General features: G+C 35.4%; 1 protein-coding gene across 1 annotated transcript in view; it reads left to right on the forward strand.

Annotated features, from left to right (window-relative positions):
• Positions 1-21,717, forward strand: part of LOC149557355 (metal tolerance protein 11-like) — a 128,013-nt gene that overhangs the window by 28,184 nt on the left and 78,112 nt on the right. The window contains exon 2 of the mRNA XM_089830231.1: positions 18,659-18,851. Within this exon, the coding sequence (XP_089686357.1) occupies positions 18,659-18,851 (193 nt within the window). The remainder of the gene's footprint in view (positions 1-18,658; positions 18,852-21,717) is intronic.

Genomic DNA, 21,717 nt, shown 5'->3' on the forward strand with positions numbered 1-21,717 from the left:
ACTAGGGAAACCCTTGATCAGAGGGAAAACCCCAGTGAGGATGGTACCAACAAGATGATGTACTAATATAAATGTTCCTTGTAAGAGGATGGAACCTATAAGGAGTCTATGAATACATTCAGTACATATGAATCCCTATTAGGAGCTTCCAACCCTATTAGGAGTTGTAGAAGATAGTTGGACCCATTGCCCAAACAACTTCAAGGATAACACCAATGAACCCATTGTCCAAATGATCTATGTATTATTCCTTGTAGAATAATAGAATTGTATTGTATTATTCCTTCCTCTTTCTCTTTCCTTTCAACTAGATTTTTTCTCCTTCTGATCTTGTAACCAAATCATAAATTTCACATCCAATAATCCATTGGATTTCTTACACGCATTCAATAAACACTCTGCACTTCGCACTTCATACAATAATCACAACACATACAAAAAAGGAAACCATCTTTCCTTTATACCATATCTTCATAATAATTCCTTGAGTCAGCCTTGAGGCTTTCCTAATTAATTATAATAAGGTAATTAATTAATTACAATTACAATAGCATTATCAGCTCACAATCTATACAAAACTTCACATGTGTGATACTAGGGCTGACACACTCATTGATGTCACCAATAGACTATCCTTTGTCACTTCTTGACTGCACATCTTCCTACTACATCTTAGATGTAATCTAGCAAACAAGCACCAGGAACTATTTTCCCAATACTCTGTCTCTAAATTGCCCTTTGTAAATTAGGTCCAACTTTCGTATGTCTTCAACTTAGACTCTGCATACTTAACTATATCATTAGGAAACTGTACTAAATATGTCCATAATTGCACATCACCATAAAATAAAACAATTGTCTGTAACACCAAGATCTCTGTTTGCTACTTAGCTAGTCTTTACAGAAATCGTGCTATGTTTACATCAATGACAAACACAATCATGAATGCAACATGTCAATACTCTCCAATGCTTAGAATACTCCCCCTATGTAGTATCATCAACATTCATGCTAACAATCTCCCCCTTTGGCATTGATGGAAACATAGATGAACAAACCATCTAAGTTCCAAGAATACCAAAAAATGTTCTATTTTTTTTGCTAACTAGCATTAGTTGTCCACATGTTAAAAAGACTCTCAAAACCATACGTGCACAACAGGTGCATACTCCTTCTCAGAAATCAATTGTTTACTTCACACTATTTTTTTTTACAATACATTAGATGCATATTGTTGCTTCCTTTCATGAATCTTTCTAAATCTCTCTACAGAGATATCTCTCCCCCATACTTAGGTGATGTTTCTTTTCATGCATACTCTCCCCCGGGCCTTAGGAGATACTCTCCCCCATACCTTAGGAGAAGTGTTTTTTTCATGCATCATACTCTCCTGCATTGACATCAATGTCAAGGACCTCAATCTCAATGTTACTCCATACCAATTGATAGATACCAATTGCTAATAAGTTGCTCCAAGTCTTTAACCAGCTCGAGTGTCCAAAGAAATTGTTCAAAACCAAGTACCAAGAGTCCTTAGTAACTCTACTCATTATAGATACTCTCCCATATGGGAATCATCAACATTTAGTCCAGGTTAGCAATAGTGCTCTATACCACTAGATTGATGCACTCTTTGTATCATCTACTCAGAAGTAGGCAAGGGCATAACCCCAAGCATACCTCTCAAGTACTCAAAAGTAGCTTTAGGCAAAGGTTTCATAAAAATATCTGAAATCTAATCTTTAGTACTCAATACTCCAATATGATCTCCTTTTTTGTGGCTTTCGCTCACAGCACGTGATACTTAATAGATATATGCTTAGTCTTAGAATGAAATAAAGGATTCTTAGAAATACTCATTGTACTTGTGTTATCACAGTAAATGATAACAGGCTCTTCAAACTCAATTCTGATATCCTTCAGTATCAACTTCATCCACATAACTTGATTACAGTTATTAGCTACCACACCATATTCTACTTTAGCAGTACTCTGTGAAATACAATCTTGCTTCTTGCTTAAACAAGAAACCAATTTTCCTCCAAGAAATAATGCTTCACCATTGGTGCTCTTTTTGTTATCCATACTGCCTACCCAATTTGCATTAGTATATGCACATAGAGTGAAATCACTCGATCTGTCATACCAAATTCCATAGTTAGATGTCCCTTTCAAATATCTAAATATTCTATTCACTAATACAAAATGATACTCCTTAGGATCAACTTGAAATATAACTACAATCCCAATTGCATTTTCTATATTTGGTCTGGTGTAAGTCAGATACTGCAAACCTCTAATCATGGATCCATACTTCTTCTCTACTGCAAGTGTCTCATCTTCACTGGATAACTTGTGACCAGTTATCATAGGTGTATCAATAGGTTTACAACTTTCCAAACCAAATCTTTTCAACAAATCATTCAAGTACTTATCTTGTGAAATGAAAATACCATCACTGTTATGTACAATCTTCAATCCTAGGAAAAACTTCATTTCTCCTATCATGATCATTTTGAACTCATTCTTCATCTCTTCAACAAACTGATCACTTGCTTCATCATTACCTCCAAAAATGATGTCATCAACATATATTACAATAGTCAACAAGCCATCTTCAACTTCTTTCAAATACAAGTTATTGTCTGCCATACCTTGAGAAAATCCAAGTTTTTCCAAATAATTGTCCAATCTTGCATACCAAGTTCTAGTTGCTTTCTTAAATCCATATAAAGCTTTTTTTATCCTGCATACCATGTCTTTATCTTCTAATAAAGGAAAACCTTTACGCTGCTCAATATATACCTCTTCTTCAATTTCTCCATTCAGAAAGGCTGATTAAACATCCATCTAATAAACCTTGAAATTTTTATTCATTGCATAAGCCAAGAACATCCTTACTGCTTCCATTCTGGCTACAAGTGTATATGTCTCCTCATATTATATGCCTTCTTACTATGAATATCCCTTGCATACAAGTCTAGCTTTGTTCATCACAACTTTGCCTCGCTCATTCATCTTGTTTCTTAATACCTATTTGGTTCCTATCACATCCTTATCTTTAGGTCTAGGAACTAACTCCCATATATCATTCTTCACAATTTGATCTAATTCTTCCTTCATTGCTTGAATCCAATGATCATCTTTACATGCTTCATCTACACTGTTAGGCTCAACTTGAGATATCAAACATATCTCCTCATTTACTCTATTCCTTGTCATCACACCTTTTTTAGATTATTGTTAGAGGTAGGAGTTGACATCTCAACTATTATCTCTTCTCTAGGTTTATATCTTTGCTCTCATCTTTCCTGAACAATTAGCACATCATTTTGCAAATCATTGTTAGTCTCAAAGAAAACTTCAACATTCTATCTAACAATTCTATAATTATCTTCTTCTTCATCTAAATTATATTCTATCATCTTTTCCTTAGTTCCAAAATTTTCATCAATCCTTACATTTGTGCATTCAACAATTGTTTTAGTTATATAGTTAAAACATCTATATGCCTTTCTTTTCAATGAATTACCCAGAAACATACCTTCATCACTTCTTGAATCAAACTTACCAATGTCATCATCTCTCTTAATGTAACATTTTATCCCAAATATTCTAAAATACTTAACTGATGGTGAATGACCAAACCATAGTTCATAAGGTGTCGTGTTCATACCTTTTTCTAATATGTACTCTATTCATAGTGTATACTATTGTATTGACTACTTCTGTCCAAAATGTCTTAGAAACATCATTCTCAAACAACATCTCTCTTGTTGCTTCTACTACTGACTTATTTCTTCTTTTAGCAATCCCATTTTGCTCAGGTATTCTAGGTAAAGATAGCTTCCTTTTGATTCCATTCTCTTAACAAAATATGTTAAACTCTTTAGAGGTGAATTCTCCTCTATCAGATCTCAAACACTTTATCTTAACTCTAGATTTATTATCAACTCTATTCTTAAATATCTTAAACTTCTCAAAAGCTTCATATTTCTCTTTAAGAAATGCTACCCACATCATTCTAGTGAAATAATCAACCAAAATCATAAAAGTACCTTTCACCATAGAATCCTCTTGTTCTAGAGGGACCACTCAGATCTATGTAAATAATCTCAAGCTTCTCTGTAGTAATAAACTTCTTGCTAGGAAATGATACTTTCTTCTACTTAGCCAAAATGCATTATTCACACACAATATTAGTGTTGGAATTCTCTTGAATAACTAAGAGGGGGGGTGAATCAGTTATCCAAGATCTAGATGTACAATTAAAACTTTTCACAGCTTAGTGAACCCATATCCATAAAACCTTATTATGCATGCATCCATTAGATCATACAACTCTTAAAATTTGTAGGTTACTGTCCTAGGTCAGAATAATTTTATAGAAATGTAAACATGAAACATAATAGATTCAATAACACATTTGACACATGCATTTTATATGGAAACCCAATTTGGGAAAAACCACTAGTAACATGCTACTAATTCTCACTCTTTTGAAATGATGCCCTATGAAAGGCCAACCCTATTAAAGACTATAATACACATGGTTAAATTTGACCTGGTTAGAGGATTTTAATTACCATGTTAGGAGTGAGCCTTGTTAGAGGACTTTAGATCATTCACTTCAAATGTCACCCGGATAAAGGATTTACAAATTACTGTTAGGTCAACCTTAATCCAAAGGATTTACCCTAGACTGATACAATGATTAAAAAGTAGCAGTAAGACTTGATCTGATAAAAAATTAAAACTCACTTGCAGATTATAGATCTTTTCTTTATTCCTTCATTCTACTTGGCTTTTACACACTTCATCTATGATAGATTGTTCACCCTTCAAGCATTCATACTCTTAAGCCTTCTTGCTTTACATGCCAATTGCAGTCTCTTTTTTTCAACCACTAAATGAAACAAATACCCTAGACTCCTTGTCTTTCTTAGGTTCTCACATATGATAACCTTTGCTTCTAACCAGTTCTCTTTATAAATAGAGATTTAAGATCTTTTGTCATTCAACCCCAATCATCCATTTTAGGGTTAGGTAGGATTAGGTAGGATACAATGGATCTACCCACTTTTCATTTTGGTTCCTCTACAAAATTCTTCCTCAATCCTCTTTGAATTAACCACAAAATGGTTTACCTTGAATTTTGTGCAACCAACTCATCATAGTTATCTTCCACACACTTCACATAATTCAAGAAAAAAATAGTCAGCTCAGATTCATCAAATCTATAATTTAACATGAATACTAGCACTTGACATCAATATGTTGTCACTCGACTTCCATACTATTCTTCCACTCATCTTCAACTAGTTAACTCAGTAAACACTAAAGTTTAATGGTGCTCAACATCAAGTAAACTTTACTCAACTTGCACTAAGTTCATTCGACATACACTAAATCTTCACTTTGCTCAACTCCAACTGATTTTTTGCTCAATTTGCACTAACTTTTCTCGGCACCTACCATCCACTCAGTCAAGCTTGGAAAACTCAATTCTTCATACTTGTTCTTCTAGACTTAATCAATGTATCCAACCTTTACATCCTTAAGTAGATAAACAATACACAATATCATCATTATCTTAACTGATCTCTATACTCCTTTTCCATACCATAACTCAATCTTTCCTCTAGGTTCTCTTGTTATCTTATTTGATCAATCCTCTTCATCAATCAAACAAATGATAGTACTCACATCAACTAAGCAGTTGTCTTACCATCAAGTAGCAGGTTTGACATCAGTGACAAAACAATGATTGTTCCATTACAGGTTCTTCACTTCAAAAAAATCTCTAGACTTTGTAATCTTAGGCATGTCTATGAATGCAAAATTTCTACTAACCTTAAAAATATTATCAAAGTTGATGTGATAGAATCTTCTATGCCACAACCAACTCTTATCCACTTTAGCTACCAAACATATCATTTCAGTAGGATTCAAGTGAAATACATTACCTCTAGATCTAATGTCAGTTTCAATCAACTTACCATCTCTGTCTTTGATAATGTAGGTCTTCTCAGTGAACTAAAATTGATAACTTGTGTCCACCAACTATATTACACTCAACAAGTTATGCCTCAATCCATCAACAAAATAAACATCATCAATATTAGTTTTACCATCACGATTAATGGATCCAATTCCTGTTATATGACAAGCTGCATTGTTACCAACTCTAACAATGCCTCCATCATGATTCTTGAACTTGAAAAACTTATTCATATCAACAGTCATGTGATGTGAACAACCACTATCAATTATCCAATCATATTTCTTTTCCACTTGGAAAATTAGAGCTCTTTCTTCTCTAATTTCTCTATCAAGATCATCTTCCTTGATAGCCACAAATCCCAATTCATCATAACTTTTACTTTGACTTTTCTCATTAGATTCTTCATCTTCATTTGCATATAAAAAATTTCTATCCCTATCTCTTCTAGGCTTGAAATTTCTCTTATACTTTTTCTCTCTTTTAGGACATTTAGATGCATATTGACCAAATTCATCACAAGTTCAACATTTAAAGATTTTCTTGCCATCTTTTTCTCTTATCACAAGAAGGGTTATTCCTTCCTTAATCTTCTTGTCTTCTTCAGATATGCTGCTACCAAAAAAATCTCCACATGTGCTTGCACTCCTTGTTAGATTAGGTCAAATTTTTAGGGAACTAGAAGCTATTTTGACTCTTGCTAGATCTCTAGACTATCTCAAATCTACTTCTACTAATTCTAATCTTCCAAGCAATGTTTCCTTTGTGAAATCCTTAGTGTAGGGCATTACTATCTAAATCACTCGAGCTAATTTCTTGAATGTTGGTGTCAAACTTTTCAAGATCTTCCATATAACTTCATCATCTTCCTTGGTTCCACCATGAGACCAAATTCCTACAACAATTTTTGATACTTTGCCAATATAACTTCTTGCATATTCATCTTCCATCATTTTAGCATCTTCAAATACACATATCCAATTTTTTAATCTCATCCTCTTTGCATGATCATCACTCTCAAAAGTAGATTCTAATGCTTTCCAAATTTCATAAGAAGTTTCAAGTGTTTTTACCTAACTCTATTCATTATCTAGAAGAGTTGTTAGTAGAACTTTTCTTTCTCTCATGTTACACATTAATAGATCTCTCTCTTCTTCATTGTATCCTTCTAGCTTTGCTTCTTTGATGATTGTCTTCTCACTCTTAGTCAAGATTCAATATCCCAGATCCATGCACAATAGATGAATCTTCATCTTCTCCTTCCAACTATCATAGCTAACCCCATAAAATCTAGGACTATCCTTTTTGAAAAGATTCACCATCGATCTCTCAAATTTGTTAATCTTATCCTTCAAGGACCTAATGCTTTGATACCAATTGTTAGAATATATAGTCCACTAAAATAACTGGTGGGGGGGGGGGGGGAGAGTAAATTAGTTATCCAAATATTATCACAATTATTAATCTTAAACAAACTTAACCATATGAGTAATATAAACTAAAATCATAACAAGATACTCATACACAATAGCACCAAATATGTTAAGTAGGTAAACCCTTGATCAGAGCGAAAACCTCAATGGGGATGGTACCCACAAGATGATTTACTAATATAAATGTTCCTTGTTAGAGGATGGACCTTGTTAGGAGTCTATGAAATACATTTAGTACATATGAGTCCCTGTTAGGAGATTTCAACCCTGTTAGGAGTTGTAGAAGACAACTAGACCCATTTCCCAAACTGATTCAAGTATAATACCAATGAACCCACTGTCCAAATGATCTGTATATTATTTCTTGCAGAATAATAGAATTGTACTATATTGTTCCTTCCTCTTTATTTTTCCTATCAACCAAACTTCTTCTCCTTTTGATCTTGTAACTAGATCATAAATCTCACATCCAATAATCCCTTGGATTGCTTACACACATTTAGTAAGCACACTACATCTTTTCACACTTCACACTTTATACAATGATCACAATACATACAAACAAGGAAAACATATTTCCTTTATACCATATCTTCATAATAATTCCTTGATTCAGCCTTGAGGCTTTCCTAATTAATTATAATAAGATAATTAATTAATTACAATTACAATAGCATTGTCGACTCACAGTCTATACAAAACTTCACAAATACGATACTAGGGCTCATGCACTGGCTGACATCACCAGTGGACTACCCTCTGTCACTACCAAACTACACATCTTCTTATTGCATGTGAGTTGTAATCTAGAAAACAAACATCAGGAACTACTTTCTCAATACTCTGTCTCTGAATTGCTCTTTGTAAATTAGGTAGAACTTTCGTATGTATTCAACTTAGACTCTGCGCACTTAACCACATCATCAGGACACTATATTGAACATGTCCATAACTAAACATTACCATAAAATCAAACCATTGTCCATACCACCAAGATCTATATCTGCTACTCAAACAATCTTTACAAAAACTATGTTATGTTGACATCAATGACGAACATAGTCATGAATACATCATGTCAATACTCTCCAATGCTTAGAAAACTCCCCCAATGTAGTATAATAAACATTCATGCTAACAACCATATTAAAGGATTTACACAAACTATTAAGTCTTCAAATGACTGTTAGGTCATGCTTTGTTAAAAGTATTTCAATACAAATTATTTACAATGATAAGAAAGAAAATAATAGGTTTGATCTATGTGATTACAACTCACTTTTGCAAGTTCAGATCTATATTCTGTCCTTATGTTGGTTTATTGATAAGCCTTTCATTATCATTTCTGATCTTGATCTACTGGTCTTGGCTAGTCTTGACTGGACACATCACCAAATTTTTGGTTATGTATCTCTTTAAATAGGCAATTTATGATTTACCATTTTCTACATCCACCATAGATCTTAGAGTTTACAGTCAGATTCAACTCAATTCAATGTATCGGTCCATCTTCTTGATCATCCTCTAAAAACTTCTCTAGAATTTGTCTATTAGGCCTTTACCTAATTGCCTCCTTGAATTTAATGATCCAAATTATCCATATTATCGTCAATATGTTTTACATATCCCAAGAAATCAACTTAGTCATCTTGATCTTATGATTTCCTTGAATTTATTCTCTTACTATCACTCAACAATCTCTAAATTTTGATACTCAGTCAAAACTGAAATAGTCATTTGTTGTAAACCTTTTTGCTTTGGCATCAGCTAACTTGCTCGATCGATGCTAATGCTCGATCAACACTAGATTTTATCACCACTAACTATAGCTCAGTTGACACTAGCATTACTCGACACTCTTTAATATTTTTCCCTTTTTCTTCACTTAGCTTAGCTTTCTTGAATAGCTTGGTTGACACTAGCATTACTCGACACTCTTTAATATTTTTCCCTTTTTCTCGACTTAGCTTAGCTTTCTGCACATAAATAATTATTTTTCTTTATCAAATTCTATCTAATCAAATATCCATTTTTACTAGGTATGGGTGATGCACAACTACCTCCTAGATTCACATTCCATCCCACTAATGAAGAGCTCATAACACATGATCTCATTAGAAAGGTTTTAGACAACAATTTCACAGGAAGGGCCATTGCTGAAGTGGACCTGCACAAGTGTGAGCCTCAGGGAGGGTTCAATTCCCTCCTTTATTATTCACTATGTGTATAATCCCACACACCCATTTGATCTCGAATGATGATGTACAAAATGCTGAGTGTTTGTGCTAAGTGCTCCAAAACCATCCATTTCATGCCTTCATCCATACACAATGTCTTTCTAGTTTCTTTCTACTTGCATGCCTATTTCATTTCATATGATCATCTGAAAATTGTGTCACTCTAAGCTCTCAACTATTTCCTCTTGATTGATCATCTCATAACTATTGAATGAGAGCTTTGGGATAAGCTATAGGCATCCATCAAAGCATAAAGGATTTTTTTAGATGGTGTAGATGAAGTAGTAACATTTGCCTTGGGAGACATGCTTGCAAAATTGAAGCATAGATAAGTCATGTGAACTGTTTGACAAGATGCCTGAACGTAATGTGGTCATCAAAAGCCATGGTTGCTGGATATGCACAAAAATAGATATATTGAGAGAATATATTTTTTTAAGTTGCAATTTCTCTGGTAGACATACATGAAAAATGTGGAATCCTAGATGAATAGTTCAATTGAATCCTCCTCCTTGAGGAATACTACAAAAAATACATAGTTCAATTGAATGTGATGGTGTTTGAAACTACTGAGCAACAAAATGCTTAATATCACAGTGAAATTACTCACACAATCTAAGGATTAACCAATTCCTAGTATCAATTACATGAATAAACCACTTTGACCCAACTTCAACAAAACCAAAAATGGTTTTCTACTCTTTAGGCTCTGCTAAACCAAGGCAGGTATACCTAGGGATGATTCTAATGCAAACTATGGTATGAAATTATCTTAGTTTCATTTTGATTCTCATCTTTTACCCTTAGGCACATACACGGTTTATCAATTTTCTCTAAAAGCTTCTCAAATCTATATGCATCCCCTATAAGTAGATCTGGTTATAAATCTCCTATTAGTTTACAAGTATTCCTAGAATTAGTGGCTATCTAAGACTCATAAAACTATATGCAAATGAGTGGTAGCCAACATTCGTAACTTTAAACAAAATGGAATGAAATAATTTTGATTTTTTAAAAGTGATTTGATATGTAGCAGCAAAATTCACCCTTGCCCATTTCTGACTCATGTGACCAGTGCCTTATCCATTGGACAAAAAATTGACTATTGGTGGGAGAACTAATTCAAATAACTTGCAAATGAATAAATCAATTGTAATCACCCATTTCCATTCTTATGAAATATCACCTTTATAAGCTCACAAACCCTATTGATTCACTGAAGCATTTCCATAATTCCTTGAATTATAAGAAATAATAAAACCATCATACAACCCATCTAGATTGCATTCAGCCAATTAAACCTTATTTAAGTGACTTCAAAGTAAACAAACTCATAAAATGGAGACAAAAATTGGTGACACAAATATAGTGTTAATACCCCTTTATATTATCCTTTTGAATGAGTAATACAATAACCAATAGAATTCAAAGAAAAGCCCAGAACATCTTGCTGATTCTATCATTTCAATATTACTAGAGAGTACAAGTGGAAGCAAACTCAAAACAACTACATACTATTGGACTGACTGTCTATACTTTTCTTGAGAAACACAAAAATTATACAAGTTTTCGGACCATCACATTTCCTTGAAAACTATAGACATGAGTTGCAACAAGCAAAGGGCAATTGTGATTGACAAGTGTCCTTCCAAACAAGAAACAAAACATTATAACAAGAGACAAAAACAAGCATAAAAGAATGCCAAGCGCATCAAAAATTCTTTGGGTAGGCCCATTTCTATTACTGCTGAAAATCATCAACTTTTGATTTGTCCCCTACTATTCGGGATCTTCAGAATACGTGGCTACCAAACTAGCCAATGAAGGGTTATCCTGTGGTGCTTCCAAATCAATTTTTTCGTGTGGATTTTCACTGCTTTCACCTTGAATAGGAAATATTAGTTTTTCACCTTCTTCTTCTGTCAGATCTAGTGTTGATGTGTTAGTTATTTGCACCTCAACTTTTAGTTCTTCATCACCATCTATACCACCTTCTTCTAACTGCTCATCAGAAGTAATATCTTCTATCTAGGTGTTAAACTATGCATCATTAGGCCAGCTGAATTGTAGGATATCATCTTGCTTCTTTAATATATAGTTAGCCTCATTTTTTAGACCAAAAATCTCTTGTCTCAAAGAATAAAATAACTGGACTTTAACCAATTCCTCTGTTGTGATGGCCCACCAGGCAAGTCCCTTTTCGTTTACAACTTTATTTATCTTTATGCAGAATAGTTCATCTAGTTCTTTACTCCATGTATCTTTATTTTTCAATTTACTTTTTCTATCCAAGGTACAAGGAAACAAATCAAATTTTTTATTCTTGTACTTGCTTAAATAAGAAACAATTTTTAGTTGCAGAGCAATTCTCCTATTATCAAAATCTGACAGGTCATTAGCAACATCATACATTTTTTCAATATGGTCATGGGAAGACCTTATAACTGAATAACATAAAAGGGTGATTTCTTTATCCCTTTTTCCCCACTTATTAAAAATAGGCTTGAGGGTTTCATCATGGGTTTTCAGTTCCTCCCATATACTTGTTACTCTTGCTAACTGATCATAGAAAAAGGGCCATTCAATTTTATCTACTAAATACATTAGGGCCTTTCTAAGCTTATCCTCATATTGCATATTTAACTCTACATTTAAGGCCCATTGCTTGCTTTTCTCTTCTTCAAAATCCTCAGCTATGTAATATTCTGGCCTTTGAGGTGTGTTTGGTATTTCTACAAGGGGGGTGGATTTAAAAGGTTTTACTGGAGGATGGGATTATGTTATTCTTGGCTTGATAGACTTCCCCATTAGCTTTTCTTCAAGCTTAATTCTCCTTTTTACCTCCTTATTATAGGCCTCAAGAATTGTTTCATATTTATTCTGTAACTCGAACATAGTCTGTTCCTCCTTCCTAGCAGTGGGCAAAAGAAATTTGGATGAATCCACATTCCAGTGTGCTGCTTGCACATGTGAAGTATCAGCAACCCTTCTTACAATTATGTTTCCCATCAATCCAGACTCATCTGATTTTGATGGTATGGCTCTAGATCCTCTTGTTAATGACCAATTGACCAATGCAACTTGATCCTCAAAAAATGCAGTGCCCCTGAAATCCTTTTCATTGTGATCTTGCAAATTCAATTTATTTGAAATAGAACTAAAAACTAAGGCATCAACAATATCCCAATTTGGTAACAATAAAATGTTAGATGCCTTCACCATTTTCCTCCCCTCCTCAGGGCTTATATTCTGAAATTATTTCATCATTTCTTCTTTAGTTTGTTTCTAGATGGAAGCTTCATCCATTTCTAGATGCTCTATTTTTAAGCTTTTGCATCTCTCTTAAAAAATATCCATGTTTTCCCTCCATGCAAATTTTTGGAAAGCCTGAGATCTCACAAAACTGTCATTAGCCAAAAATTGATGACTTGCCTATTCTAACACAGGGTCCAATTCCCTACCTCTATAGTTTGCTATTGTTAGATCCAAACTTGGGAGGGGAGGTTCTGGAGGGTTTCCCTCATCTAATTCTGCTTGAGTAATAAAAATACCTCCCTGTGATCCCATCTGTTCAATCTGCTCACCAGTGAGTTGTTCTTCTCCAATCCTCAAAGGAGATTGATTGGATGAATATTCCTCAATTTGAGGCCTCTATTCTTTAATTACCTTCTACCTCTTGGGACTAGGTTCATCGGGTCTCTTGGGCTGTACTGGTGGATCCCATTATTTTCTTGCCCTTATCTACAGGAGCCCTTTTATTTTGAATTATAGTGTAACTAGGCTTCTTTTGTACAATTATTTGACCAGCTCCTATATTAGGAGTGAAAGCCAACCTCCTCATGACTTCTCTGGCCTTATTAGGATAAGAATCAATAAAAAATTGTTTCTTCTCATTCATAGCTTCCATTATTTCAGGGAAGTTATTCATGAGCTTATTTATTCTGTTAGCCTCTATATTAACATTATCTAAAGGACTATATCTTTGATCAAAATAATGAATGAATTCTAGGACCCATAAATAAACTCTCCATTTTTCTTTTTTAGTTTCCTTCTCCTGCAATGAGAATTCATTCCTTATAATGTCCTTTGGATAATATGAATCATGCTTGACCTATCCTAGCTTAATTCTATGCCTCAAGGTCTGATTAAAAAATCCCTCAGAATCACAAAAATAGGGATGGGAGATAGCCATCATATACTGATCCAAAACTTTATGCAAAAAGAGTCAACCCCCTTTGGTAATCACAAACTGATGGGCCACTGTACATGTAGGGAAAATTGACCCTAGTTGCCTTTTCAACAGAAACATTTCTTCTACTCCTCCTAATTGCCACAAAACTTCAACCATTCCTACCTTCAAAGGTACTTGGTAAGGCAAGACACGAGGACTCCCTTTAAAACCATAGATTCTAAAAACTGTAGAAACAAGGTAAGGAATGATATCTCCCCAATTGTGTGAAACTTTCAAGTTATGGGGTTTGTCCATAGGTCTGAGGAGGTCCATTTATACCTTAGGGATTCTGGGATTGTCTCTTAATATGAGACATCTCAATTTAGAAGCAAAATACTTATCAAATTTGACAAAATTGGCATTATTTGCATCCCAAGTCATATCCACACTCCACAACTAGACTGGTAGTGCTTCCCCATTCTCTTCTCTATTCAATTCCATCTCATTACCAAAATATGTCACCCCCTTGAACAAGAACATATGCATCAATAGAGAATAGTGGCCAAAATTTTTCTCCACTTTGCCCTTCGTAATTCCAACTAAACAAGTATGAATTTTCCTAGCCAAAAAGGAGGCAAAATCAAAGCTAACATCTACACTAAAAGAAGAAATCTGAACCATCATATACATAAGGCGAATGGGCATGAAATCCTACTCATCCTCACCAAAAACACGGCATAGGGTTCTATATATTTCTATAGCTCAGGAAGTGAAAAGACTATTCTTAAAAGGTTCCTAGAGGCTGTGGTAATTATTGGTAGAGTTCCTATTGTACCAATGTGTTCCCTCAGTGCACCTCCCCTAATCACATCCTTCTTTGCTTTGTATTCATTTTCTAGTTCTGGCAGATTTATTGGCACATGGTAATCTGACAATGTATCTAGGTGAAAAACCTCTCTAATTTCTTCAGGACTAATTGAGATCAAAGGCACACCATCATTTCTTCTTACCACCCTAAAAACTTGGTCATAATTCTTGGCAATGGCTTCAAGCAAATCATAATCCATGAAAACACTTGGGACTACTAGCTTTCCCAAATCAAAATTCCAGATGTTAGCATGTGAGGCAAACAAATTCCTCTCTGAAAACCACTTTTTAAACAAGACAAGACCAATTTGCATAGTTTTTGCATCCCTAACCTAGTTCCCCTTTTCATATAGGCCATCAACAATCTTAAGTCTAGGGTTTAAGGAAATTAACCTTTTGACTTGTGTAGGCTCAGTGGTAGATTCTGGGAGTAATTCTAACAAATCATCATGGACATTTCTATCCATATAACTAATTTTCCTAGAAAATGCTTTCCTAGGAGGCATCTTGATCATAATAATAGGAACTAGAATGCTACAAAGGTTTTATGTGAATACTTACTTGACTCGCTAGACTTGTTCTTCTCTGAACCTCCACAATTTTTCTTCGAACAGATAAGAAATTGCCTCACATCTTTACTAGGCTTAACACAATACAATCAACAGGCTCTTGTGCTCAGAAAATGCAAAATCTTTGTTTGAGTGAGATTGGAAGTGATGAAATCTCCTGTATTGTACTCTATTTTTCTCACACGTGAAGCTTTCATTCATCATAAATGCACAAAATAGAGAAACAAAGTGGTACCATACTTCCTTTTAAATTTGCACCGTCGATCTTCGAAAACTCTTATGATCACGAAATGAAAATTGGGCTGACTCACATTTCCTCTTAACACGTTGGCAGTCAACCCAATAAAATAACTCCATTTGTACCTTTTCTCTAATGCTGGCATTTCAAAATGGGCCCATCGATGACTAAGGACACGTGTCATTAACTCGCTACCTCACTATACATAACTTTCAAGCACCTTTCTATAGCGAACTAGCGATAACCATTGATTTTACTTTGATCCTGTGGCAGACATTTGATACAACCCTTAAGAGAAAAATGGTGAGTCCCTCACTCGCTACCTTGCTATACATAAATTTTTCACATCTTTCCATAGCGAGTTAGCGAGTATCATCGATTTATGCTTGATCTAACAATTTAGAATCATTTACATGTTCTATGCATGGGGAGTGGGTCCAAGATATTGCTATCGCTGAGCTGGCTTAACATGCTAGCATACATATATTATTTAATTTTGAATGACATCATTTTTCCTTGACTCTGTCATGTTTTTCATTTTTAGGCATGTTGCTACCTCACTATGAGCAAAAAATACAAACTTCTTGGCAGCGACATAGCGAGCTCCGATGGAGTCAAAACTTCTGGCCTATAAATGCTAAGTAGGATGCCACCATGTCATTTTATCTGCACAACTCATTTCTGAAAAATCACTTGTACGGGGGCCATCTCTTTTAAAATTTCCATTACATCACAACCCTCCAACTAGTCACTACCTCGGTACCGGTGAAAACACCAACTTCTAGACTAGCGAGATAGCGACTTTCGGTGGAGTCAAAACTCTGGTGATGGAGAAAAAAAAATACATCGATTTAAAATTCATCAATTAATATTGGTGTTAGAGAAGGTGGTCATGCATATTTATGAACTTTCATGGGAATTTCCATGATCACATTAGTTTTTTAAACAAATTGCCACTTCCTTTAAAATCTAGGCATTCACTATGTCGCTACCAGCAAGTCGCATAGATTTTTTGATAGCGACTTAGCGAGTCACTAGAGAAACTTCAATTCCGGTGACACCATTTGTGAATTCCTCCTCGTGTATCCTTTTTTGATACTGACAATCCTGGGCCAATTCACTAAAGCCTTCTTTAATACTGACAATCCTGGGACATAGCACGTGATGATAATGTCTTGATATTAACACACCTTTTTTGGCATCAGACTTCATTTTGTTGGAGTTGATGAAAGCCAACTCCAAAGACACCAAGATCACCTGCATGCAAAACTTGTCAAAGAGAAGCCATAGAAGGGGAGGAGCATGGAGCACGGGCAAAACCCTAAACGGACATGAGAGACACCATGAATGCAAACACAATAACAAATGTATTTACAATAAGAAATGATGTGATATTGTTGTTCAAATACAATGAGAGAGAGCCCGAATATAAAGAGCTCATGGAAGCTTGTAGAACAAGCTGGAAAGTGGTAGAAGATAAGTGTGACAACTAGAAGGGAACAAACTCCCATGTTGTCACCAACTAACCACAACATGCATTAAATATAAAATATTAAATAAATGCATTAACCTAAGTAAGCTTAAGTAATAGAATAAATAATTAGATATTAATTATTTACTCTAACACCCCCCCTTAAGTGTAACTTAGGGAAATGCCTTAAGCTCACAAAACTAAGATGAATGCATAATGGGTCCCGACAACGAGGCCATTTTAGGTACCCAAGTACAATGCAAGAAAAAATGCAACCTCTGTAAGCGAGGAAAGAGAGAAAACCACGTGGGAAAAACCCTCCCCCAAAAAGAGGTAAGAACCTAGTGAAGAGCTGAAGAAGTCTCCAACTAGGGAAATTGTCCCCTAAAACAGGAACAAAGAGTGATCATGAAGAAGCAGCATCACTGAAGCAGGAAGAAGCTGCAAATCTGCCAAACTGCTGATCTGAAGAAACCTCCATGGAAGAAGAAGGCACGAACTGAGCATGTCTATATGGTAGATGATCCATCTCACCGAAATGCATAGGTAGCCAGCCACTGCAATCGCCTTGTATATAGGATCAACCACTAAATACATAGTTCACACTATCGAACCATTGAACCATGGATGCATTAGAACACAACATAACCCCCCCTTAATGTAGACGGGGTGTGATGACAGGCAACTAAGAAGGTTAGCCAAAATCTTCTGCAAACAAACCAAGAACGAGGAGAGAGGGAAAGAGGTACAGACACCGATAAAGACACGGTCTAATTGACTTTGCATGGGCTAATTTCATGGAAGGGACACTCAACTTGAAAAAGGGAGAATGCCTAAAACAACAAACAAATAATCCCCCCCATGGTGCTTTATGAGATAGTGCATGCACAACTGACTCAAAACAATGTTCATGACTCTCGAAATACAAAAGTGACAATTTATTTCAGTGCGAGAATAAAAAGTGCTTTGAAATGATAGCTACAATGATTAGAACTGAAAAAGAGCTGAACCAAAAGAAAGTAGAGCCGAAAAGAAAGCAAACCATGCCAGGAAAACGATCCTCGGGCCTAAAACACTCAAAATATCCACCATAGAGCAAAAATGCCAAAACTATGATAGAAAGAGAAGAGGCCAAAAACAAAGAAAAAGGACTACATTTATGAAAAGAACACAGAACCAGCTTTCCAGAAATATAAAGTTTTCAAAAAACTAACATGGGATGTAAAAGATATGCATGCCGGAGTCAAAAATAGGACTTCGGACTTCAACAAAAAAAATGAGCAATAAGAAAGCATCAAAACCAAAAAATACCTACACCAAAATCTCCGTCTCGGAACCAGCTTTTCGGTGCTTCTTTTGGATCTGAAAAATACCTCCGTATGCAAAAGTTATGGCCAAAAAACCACAAGTAGGTCCAAAAGTGAATCAGGAGAGGTGCATGCAAGGGCTGATGCAGCGCTGACGTCAGCAAGTCAGACGATTAAATTTGATGGTTTGGTGGCCGTCATAGCAAAAAAGAGTGCCACGTGGCATTGCCATGTGGCAGTACTGACGTGGTAGGGGTGACGTGGCGGGTCCACGTGGCAAGGTGCCACGTGGCGCCCATGCCACGTGTCACCCCCGCAGTGGCTACAGATGCTGACAGTGCTGCAATGCTATCGGGCTGAGTAGCTGGCGGGCGGAGGCGTCCGTAGGGGCGGTGGAGCCGGGAGGAGGTGGCTGCAAGGCGGCAAAGACGGAGGAGCCGTCGGCGGAGGGCGGCGGCCGGGAGGAGGCCAGGCCACGGTGGAGCGCGGGCGGCGCTGCCTGCTGCGGCCGCTGCGGGCAGGTGGCACGGCGGCGGCCCCGCGGTGGCGCGGCGGTGGTGCGCCCCAAAAAGATTTTTTTTTGTTTTTCTCAAGCCGTGCGTCCGTACGATCCGTACGGCAGCGACCCTGGAGGCCTCAAAAAATCGCCAAAATTGCCCTGTGTCCAAAAATGAAAAGCTTTATATGAATCCTGACTGCAAATGGCCTTCCAGATCCAATGGTGATGTTCGTTCAGTCCCAAAGTGCTTCGAAAAATTGCTGATCCCCTGATTTGAAGAAAAATTACACAAACAAACTAGGGTTTGTGACTCCAAATCACGGCTTCAAAATTTCTTCAACGAAGCTACAGTAGGAAGGCTCTGATACCATGTTGGAGTTGATGAAAGCCAACTCCGAAGATGCCAAGATCACCTGCATGTGAAACCTGTCAAAGAGAAGCCATAGAAGGGGAGGAGCATGGAGCACGGGCAAAAACCTAAACGGACATGAGAGACACCATGAATGCAAACACAATAAGAAATGTATTGACAATAAGAAATGATGTGATATTGTTGTTCAAATACAATGAGAGAGAGCCCGAATATAAAGAGCTCATGGAAGCTTGTAGAACAAGCTGGGAAGTGGTAGAAGATAAGTGTGACAACTAGAAGGGAACAAACTCCCATGTTGTCACCAACTAACCACAACATGCATTAAATATAAAATATTAAATAAATGCATTAACCTAAGTAAGCTTAAGTAATAGAATAAATAATTAGATATTAATTATTTACTCTAACACATTTTTCAGCACTAGGACATAGTTCTCCGATGGTGACTACATCGCTATAGGAAACAACCTCACAACTTTTTATAGTGAGTACATGACATCTATTCATTCTAACAAGATCCAACGATGAGATAAGATTTTTCAAAAGGACTCAACAATGACCTCGACATAGGTAGGTAAGAATATTCAGTTGTGTTTAAGACTTTGGCGCCAAAATAAGATTTAAAAGGCAAGACCTAGTGTTTTATATAGATTTTAAAAGATATAAAAAATATGAGACCAAAACCTAAAACCTTAGGACCTAACAAAAGAACTCACATCTGATTTTTTTACCATGATTCTAAGAAAAACTAATATGTTAAAAATTAGACCAACAGAATGGTCTATAGATACCATCAGGATAAATTGCAACTATGGATAAATCATCATATTAGAGAATCACAACTATGGATAAATCATCATTTAGAACTATTTTCACTAGTAGCTAAGATATCAATTTGCATCATACATGGAAGAAGTTGAAGAGCAGTCAATACACATCAACATTATGAGAAGAAGTGATTTGGTTAATGAACCGATTAATAAATCAATATGGAGTGATACAAAATAGCAAATGAGGAATTCGTAATGGGTATTCTAGTTCCCAAGTGCTGATAAGTATGATAGCTACTATGAAGGCCAAAAACCAAGTGATAATTGATCAATGATCATATGTATATCCAATGGTTGTCCATGATTACTATGTAACATGATGATACACAAATCAGGAGAAGCTATATTAATAAACATAAATAATCAAGAGGACATCAATCAACATATGACTAAGCAATAATAAGCATACAACACTCATAATCGATATCGATATGGAGGAACTATAATATGTTATGATAATGATTAAGTGAAAAAATGACAAACTTTGAGATTTATTGAACCAATGAACCATATTATTATACTAGCTCATGCACGCTGACTAGTGAGATTATTACTATTGGCATCCAATAACGAGAATATTTTAATCAATAACTAAAGGCTGATTAATTATTGAATGAAAGGATGCAAATCTAACAAGGAAAAGGTGTGTCTAGAAATGATCATGAAAGGATACAATCTTCATTATTAAAAAATGTTATACTAACTAATCTTATTGTTAGAAGGCTTGTAACGGAAAGGTGTGATTAGCAAAGGAAATGAAGGGACACCAGACATGTCCCATACAATGGCACTCCTCACTCAAGGATGCAGATATAATAAAGATTTTCCATTGATCATTCAGAAATACAATACAAATTATTCAAAACATAAAAAAAATTAACACAAATGTCTTATATTCATTTAAAGAGGTTCTTCAAAATCTATTTCTTCTTTCAATCATTTAATCTTTATTATTCCTAGCTAAAAGAAATGAATATTTCTAAGTTTTGAATCGACATGAACAGTGCACAACTTTTATTCAATAGAGGTATGAAGAATACTCATGATAGATAGTCATTGTCAGTATGCTTGAGAATACTGTTAGCTGGCTTCTTCTCATATGTTTTGAATGTCTCCAAGTAACAAACACACTCTTCTACACTGGGATCTCCAAAAAAAAATCCTAATTAAAGACAAAATAATTCTCCCATTTAAAAGAAAATAAAATAGTTTTTCATGCATGTTTGACCCTATGTTCTGAGTGTTCCTTGCTGGGGTAGTACAAAGGATCCATGGTGTCTTCTTAGGCAAGTCTGCAAGAGGTTGGAACATAGTAAATTAGAAGCAAATCCCAGTAACAAATGTATAATGTATAGTAATATTAAAACTTGGAAGGATTTCTACTGAAGAGGCAAAACTGATGCTAAAGATAACAATCTAATTTTGGAAGGTGAAGTAAAAGCGATTGCAATAGATGATCTAGTACTCAATTATGAAATATTGGCCAAGACTTCAAAAATTGTGGAAAAACATTCATGTGAGCCAGTGTTTTAAGAAAGAAGCCCCATTTTATACATTTGTGAAGTTGTATATTAAAAGTGTTATTCAACATTTTGACTTTTACTAGCTTTGAGGATGAGTCTCTTTAAGGAAAAGGGCATGTTGTGTGCCTAGACACAAAATAACATTATACTTGTTTTCTAGCATATAGCTCTAGTTCCCAAAAGTACATCTCTTCTTTT

The sequence above is a fragment of the Cupressus sempervirens genome, chromosome 5, assembly GCF_028749045.1.
Source record: "Cupressus sempervirens isolate cs-2001-9-10 chromosome 5, ASM2874904v1, whole genome shotgun sequence".
Taxonomy (NCBI): Eukaryota; Viridiplantae; Streptophyta; class Pinopsida; order Cupressales; family Cupressaceae; genus Cupressus; species Cupressus sempervirens.